Below are 7,965 nucleotides of genomic sequence, written 5' to 3' on the forward strand. Positions count from 1 at the left end.
ATGCTTGACATTTTAGCTATTTGAAGTCAAAGAACCATATTTAGATAAATGTAAATCGTCTGCAATCTGCATCTTCATTTTCATATTCTATATTTATTGTCACTATCACCATAACCCCTAAAGCTAATGTGTCCTGAGGATGCATCATCATGTTTCATGCTCCATTTGTTTAAGTTTTTCCAGTCATTCAACTTAACATCTGCTGAAAAGCAGCCTTTTTAGCAGTAAAAAACCGATATTTCTCTAATATGACGTATAAAAGACCAATCATGTTGCCCTCCGGTACATTTCTTCAGAAAATGGATATGTGAGCATCTGTTAGTTTAGCCTATCCTCAGGGAGTTATGTCCCTGTTGCTCCAGGTGAATCCTTAACAATGTACTCCTGCATTTGTTCCTTTACTTCTCCACAAAAATTGACATACACAACTTGATGTCTTAATGTCTTAGCAGCATTTTTGTAGATAAGACTTTTCATTTAAGTCATAATGCAACTCGATTCCTTAGTAAATGGCATCTGGTGCCGAGTTGCTCCCTTTGTGTCACGCTTTGATGTATGTCTTCATTTACTATTCACATCAGCTGCTGAAAAAAGGATAAGTACAAAACACAAACAACAATACAATCATGACAAAAGCCAAAGATGAGATTATCTTACCTTTTAGATCATAACATCATTAGCATCCATACCTTATGGGCCAAAAAAAGTGCATCCGTATCTTACTGGCCAAAAAAAAATGCACCAATATTTTTCAAATATCTTCACCAATTTAACTTGGCAAAAACTTTACAAATATGATGCTTGTGAGTACAACATCAAATTATTTGCTGCCTCCTGTGTTCTTTTGCACGGTCCCACATTTTTTTTTATATGATTCTGAAGGATTACAATTGATGGACATCTGCTTTGAATTGTTCAATGTTATTGGTGCCCTGGAGCTTTTGACCAGATCACGGAGGTTCTGTCCTGATCAGAGGTGCCGCCTTTCACGAATGAAAACTAAGTTGATCAAATCTTGTATTGAGGAAATCTGCAATTTGCAGCAATCTATGTGCACCGGCGTGATGCATTTCAATTTAGTCAATCAATGATCTCTGCCCCTTGATAGGGATTAGACTGATTCGAAACAAACCTTGATCTTGCAGACTCAACGTTTTGCCTTAGCCTTTGACGCTCCTTCCTAGCAATACTTACCTACAATTCTTCCATGTGGAACCAATAGTCTCAGCGAGAGGAAAGTCCAACCTACAAGTCATATATGTATGTTCTATGGACCTTTTCCTGGAGAAGCAAATATAGTAACTGCAATGGGACTCATTTATTATTCAATAAAGGTTGATTAACGTGCAACAAAGCAATAAAACAATGTCCACCGTAGAAAGAGTCCGGCCAAAATCTTGAGGTTGATTTAAGGAGACACGCTTAAAAGTTTGAATATGAGCAATGGATGGGCTATAAATACCCAATCCTTTTTGAAGAAAACACAACCAACAACTTTAGAAATTCTCATTATCTCCCCATTCTCAAAAAAATCAGCTTTATCCTTAAAAAGCTTTTCGTGCGTCTCTCTCCCATTGCTAGCTCTGCGCTTCTTTGACTAGATAGCCTCATTTAGTGTAATGGAAGAAACCAGCGTACCCCTTCAACCTCCAGCTTATGGAAACTTTATCACGATTCTCAGCATTGATGGTGGAGGAATAAGAGGGATTGTTCCAGCTACTATTCTAAGTTTCCTAGAGTCGGAACTTCAGGTACTGAACTAATGCTAATGCTGCATGCATGGTTGGCATCTGTTTTGCATATAATTAATTGCCGATGTGCCTGAATCTATTTTGTAGAAGCTGGATGGTAAAGATGCAAGACTTGCGGATTATTTCGACGTGATAGCAGGAACAAGCACAGCGGGTCTTCTGACTGCCATGTTGACCAGCCCTAATGAAAAGAATCGACCCATGTTCGCTGCCAAAGACATCAAGGACTTCTACCTTCAAGATGGCCCTAAAATCTTTCCTCAGGACAGGTTTAAATTCAGTTTCTTGACTTTTCCTCATCATCATGTCAGAAGCTTCAATGAATGATTAGTATTTCCTCAGTGCTTGAGATTCTAACTTGTCCTGTCGATGCTTAACACAAATGTGCTGCAGTTGTCCCCTTGCTCCCATTGCAAAGATGATGAAGACTCTAACAGGACCAAAGTATGATGGTAACTACCTTCATAGCCTCGTAAGGGAAAAGCTAGGGGACATAAGGTTGCACCAGACGTTAACCCATGTTGTGATCCCAACGTTTGACATCAAGCGTCTCCAGCCAACCATCTTTTCCACCTTCCAGGTGTGCATCCTGGCCCCGCATTATGACACACTCCCTCACCAATTATATATACTTGATCGCCTTTTTGTCTATTCGAATTTTTTGGTATCATTTAAAATATATGCAAGTCGTGTATCGTTTGTTTTGGACAGGTGAAGAACAAACCATCCATAGATGCGTTGCTCTCTGATATATGCATTGCTACTTCGGCTGCACCGACTTATTTTCCTGCCCACTATTTCAAAACTGAAGATCACTCAGGAGCAGTGAGAGAGTTCAATCTGATAGATGGTGGGGTGGCTGCAAATAATCCGGTCAGTACAAAAAAAGAAAGAAACTCCACTATGATGATAAATAAATGGTGCAGGCAGCAACTTGCAGGTTAATATGTACTCCAACTAAAACTTATTGTTATTGCAATGGATGATATGCAGACTTTAGTTGCTATCAGTGAAGTGACGCAAGAGATAATCAAGGGAAGGCCAGACTTTTTCCCCATAAAGCCGATGGACTATGAGCGTTTTCTGGTGATATCCTTGGGAACGGGTTCGGCAAAATCTGAAGAGCGGTATGATGCACATGAAGCAGCAAAGTGGGGGATCATCGGTTGGTTAACAAGTGGAGGGTCCACGCCTCTAGTTAATGTTGTCTTCCAAGCAACTGCAGATATGGTTGATCTCCATCTCTCTGTTGTTTTCCAGGCTCTTCATTCTGGAAAGAGTTATCTCCGCATCCAGGTGCCTATCAACAATAGAATATATAAGGAATACGTATGCAGAAACGCTTATGTGCATATATTTATCCGCTTATTGTACTTTTGCCTATTTACATATGATGTTGTATAAAATTCAATAATTTTTGCAGGATGATAAGTTGAGTGGGCTCACATCTTCCATGGACGTAGCCACAAAGAAGAACATGAATGATCTGGTCAAAGTAGGCGAAGGACTATTGAAGAAGCCGGTGTCTAGGGTTAATCTGGACACCGGAATCTTTGAGCCACTGAATCAAGAGACTAACGAAGAAGCTCTCAAAAGGTTTGCAAAGCTACTTTCTGAAGAGAAGAGGCTTCGCCATGCTCGGTCTCCCCACGGACGTGCTCACTTTGCCAGTCCTCCCACTTCATCAACTGCATGATCTATACGTCTCTAGCTTTCTAAGTTCTGATAGCACCGAACTCATACAACAGCTTATACGAGTCAAAGTTAGGACATAATCGATCAGGCTTCATTATTCTTTATTCTTCTTTTGCACTTCAATAAGAATCCGAACGGGATTGTGTGGCAGTCAAATTAAGATACCCTTTAGATTCTTTTCTTGCCATAGATGTTTTGATGATGCTATTTTGCATGGTTGAATAGAGGTCGTCCCTGCATGACGGCCAGTCAAGTCAGCAATACTTATCCCGTTTTTATTTATTTTGAAATCATCCATGTAATGGAACGAAGACTTTGAAGTTGTGCTGTTTCTTTCTGGTCTCCCTCAAGTTGATTGTGGTTCTATTGATTAATTTAACGTAATTCGCATAGAGACAATCTCATTCTGCTAAATGAATCTTCGATGCTTGGTTTTTTTCTTTTTTTTGCCAACAATACACGTTTCTTTCTTTCCTTACTCAAGAGATATGCATAAAGATGATTGATCCACAACGCATCGGAAGAGCTCATAAATTAGTATCAATTATATATATGGTGACTAATAAAAAATATAAATAATAAAGAAACCGGAAACCCTAAAATAAAATATCATGTAACATTTTCCTATATCCAATATACCAGTTACCCTTGCAAAAAAAAATCACTAACGAAACTCCTCGTTCATCTAATTAGCATTTAAATTATCATACTCTCATGGGCACCCCTAAATTAAATATTACGACACCAAAACAAATAATGTGGGAAATTGTAGGTGTATGTGTTTCAACAAATCGGCCTTATTTAATTCCCAACAAAAACAAGTCACGTCACTTTTCAAGCCGATTTTAATAACTAATCCTGGTATGCCTAGTACTATCCACGAAACTTAATGTGTTTGTGCATCCAATCCCCTATGAATCAATTCAATTTGCAATATGTGGTTCATTATTTCTTTAATTTCCATCGGTTGAAGGGTAATTTGTTAGAAAAAAAAAATTAAGAAGACTATATTATACATGATGTGATGGATGGTGTCAATTATAGTGCATGAAGTGTGTGGGAACTTGGGTTTTCTAATTAGACCTATTATGGATCATTATTTCTTGATAAGTGGTTGACATGGTCTAGCAAACTGTTAAACTTACATTGTAAAATCTCATTGCCATCGTTTGACATAGTTCATAGTCACAACCAACCATAAAGATGGGTATTCCATTAATTTCTTGCACTTTCCTCTTACATTTCTTTTTTTATAGTACTATTCGACAAGCCAGCTTGAAAATTGATCGAAAAGATACCATAAAAGATTGATAAATTTAGAATGTTGGACACCCAAAGTGTCAAAACTTGGTACAGGAGGATACTTAAGTACTAAAAGTTTGGAAAAGTACACTTAAGTGCCAAAATCAAACAAAATGGATTCGCTAAATATCAACGGTGAGAAAATATGGCCAAATTGCATCCGTGGCATTTTCCGGCGATATACTTTATTGAGATGGCAATTAAAAAAAAAAAAAACAGGTGGACCAGCTAAACGATGTTGCCCTATCCATGCTAGCTTGGCAAGACTAAATGACAAGATTTTTCTTTGGTGCTAAATGACATTGTTTAGCTTATTTTCCTCAAAGACTTCATTGTCTCTCGATTGACCGTCTCTCGTGCTTGAGTCTCATGCTCTTCTCTGTCGCCATCCACAATCGCCGTTCATGCTTATTGAGGGTCGAACATTGCTCGCTATTTTCACTCACTCGAGTTTGTCCTCTTTTTCCCTTGCAATGTGAAATTTGGGCTTGGTTATTAGGGCTCTAATGGGAAATTTGGGGCTCAGCTGGGAAATGTAGGGCTCAAATGGTACTATGATATGAAATTTAGGGTCAGATGTGGTGCTAGAGCAATTAAAGGGTTCAAATTGGCAATTTAGGATTTGGCCTCAAAATGTAGGGCTTGGCCACGGAAAAATGAGGGCTCGTATGCTCCTATGATGTGTGATTTAAGGCTTGAATCTGGTATTGTGGTGTGCAAGGGCGATTTTTAGGACTCGGATGTGATATTGTGATGTGTGAGGGCCATTTTTGGGCTCGGAATGGTTGTCATGGGGACCTCTAGTCATTTTTTTAATCGAAATGTTGAAATGGATGTCATGACCTATGCTTGTCTTGGGGACCTTTGTTTATTAGTAAATATTTTAACAAATTCTTGTAATTGAAGTGACTATCGTGGGGCCATCTTGTCATTTCCTTCAACTAAACTAAATGCAATTGTCTATTGTCGTTGTGGATGTGGTTTCCAAAGTTAATTGTTTCCTTTTTTTTCCTTGATTGTAGATTTGGCTTATGATAAGGATTACGTTACTATCATTATTTGCTACGGTGGGAACTTTGCGATTGAAAATGAGAAGTGGGAGTATGAGGGAGAAATGAGGGCACTATCTTTGTCGATATATATATATATATATATATATATATATATATATATATATATATAAGGCATTTTATATTAGATTTGTTAGGAATATAGTGAAATATTTGGCATGCAAAGTACAAAAGTTGTTATATTGTGTTCTTGAGAAGGGCTTAAGAGATGATTCGAGAAGCTTAAAAGATTATAATAGTTTTAGGGATATCCTGGACCATTGTCTTCATGGCCAAGAAGTGAAAGTATATGTTGAGTACAATAGTGATTCTAAGGAAAAAAATGATGATAGAGAGAGCACCCAAATAGAAGAAAGGGATGATGGTATTCAAATTAGTACCGAGGTTAAGGATGAAGAACGGTAGAGTAGACAAGATGGGGAGGAGAGAGACACAGATGCAATTCAGCAAAGTGCTAATAACCTAGGTGATGTCACAATTATCAGATTAGATTAGGAAGTAGCTGAATCTAGTGATGATGATGATGAAGGGTTATCTTTTGAAAATTTCTTAAGTGATGACAACGACAGGAAGGCGTTTGCATAATCAAGGAAAAAGTAAAGGGAGTTTTTGTTAAATAAGTCTGTACCTTTACAAGTAATTAAGGAAGTTCCAAACAAGGTCGAAGGAGTTGCAGATGCTGATGTTGCTGGTGATGAGACTGATTATGAAGAAAGCGTCGAGAATATTACTTTTCGAGATGAGCTTGAAGAAAATCAATAAGCTAAGCCTAGAAGGAAAAGTAAGTTTCTTTTCCATGATCCATCTATTGCCTCTCGGAAGTCTCCTTCCTATGATCCATCTGTTGCCTCTCCTACTTTGTTAGTGGGTATGAAATTCTAAGATTCGAATCAATTTAGGGAAGTTATACTAAAGAACTCCATTGTTGTATAAAGGAATATTAACTTTTTGAAACACTAAGGCATGAGAGTTAGGTGTTCACAACAAAATTATCCATAGAAATCCACGGTGCATGAGAAATGGGCCCTTATAGATTAGAGTTTTCCAAAAGCAACATGCTTGCTTCATTAATTTTGAAAACAAAATGGCAATAAGTGTATAGTTGTCCAAGCATTTCTTCGATTTGATTAAGCTAATGCCCAAGGTAAACAATATTGAACTCAAGTAGCTGGTAAAGGAGCGTGTAGACACCAATGTGTCCAGGAATCAGTGTAAAAGAATGAAGCAAAAGGTGATAGGATACTCATTGGTTAGTACAGTAAAAAATATGGGCAAGTGTGGGATTATACTTGGGAATGTAATTTTCAAAACTCTTCAATTAGAGTGTATGTAAAAGTTGTAGAGAGGCTACTTCTTGATAGTGGGAGCAAGTTCGATATAGCTCTATGTGTGCTTCAATGCATGCAAACATGGATTTTTTATTTGGTTGTAGAAGGATTATAGGATTGAATGGTTGTTTCTCGAAGGGCTTATGTAAGGCAGAATTGCTGGCCGTAATTGGAAGAAATGTGAATAAACAAATGTTTCCATTGGCTTTGGCAATTGTGAAGATAGAGAACAAGGATAATGGATCATGGTTCTTGAAAAATTTCAAGCTAACCTAGAGATAATAAATAGGAAAGGGTGGGCGTTCATGAGCAACCAACAAAAAGTAATGTCATGGTTAAGTTTTTGCTTTTCATATCAACAATATGTTCTTTGCTTACATTTCTTGATTTAAATTATTGCAGGAACTGGTTCCGGCATTAGCCAATTTGATGTCCTATGTTGAATATTGAATGTGTGCATGGCATATATATGCAAATTGGACAAAGACCTAGAAAGGGGATAAGCTACAGTTTCAATTTTGGCAGCTAGTAAAGAATACAAACATGGCTAATTTAGGATGGCCAAAGAAGAATTGCTTGAGTTAATAAAGGAAGGCTCTATTGCATTATTTCAAATGGAACTGAAGCATTGGTGTAGGGCCTTCTTTAGCAAGGAATTCAAGTGCGATAACATCGATAACAACATTTACAAAGCATTTAATGGAAAAATAATAAATGCTGGATGCAAACCAATCATGTCAATAATTAATCTAATATCCTCGATCCTGACCCCGTGAGGTTCGGCCATAAGGCCCTAAAAGGATCAATCATGGGCCATTG

The 7,965-nt window shown here is 37.7% G+C and overlaps 1 protein-coding gene across 1 annotated transcript; it reads left to right on the forward strand.

The window, feature by feature from the left end:
• The first annotated feature begins 1,619 nt into the window (after positions 1-1,619).
• Positions 1,620-3,447, forward strand: LOC104455003 (patatin-like protein 2). Its single transcript, XM_010069872.1, has 6 exons — positions 1,620-1,751; positions 1,839-2,020; positions 2,145-2,331; positions 2,463-2,624; positions 2,745-3,047; positions 3,175-3,447. The coding sequence occupies exons 1-6, from the start codon at positions 1,620-1,622 to the stop codon at positions 3,445-3,447; spliced, it is 1,239 nt and encodes a 412-aa protein (XP_010068174.1).
• Positions 3,448-7,965: the final 4,518 nt, after the last annotated feature.

The sequence above is a fragment of the Eucalyptus grandis genome, chromosome 1, assembly GCF_016545825.1.
Source record: "Eucalyptus grandis isolate ANBG69807.140 chromosome 1, ASM1654582v1, whole genome shotgun sequence".
NCBI classification, from domain to species: Eukaryota; Viridiplantae; Streptophyta; class Magnoliopsida; order Myrtales; family Myrtaceae; genus Eucalyptus; species Eucalyptus grandis.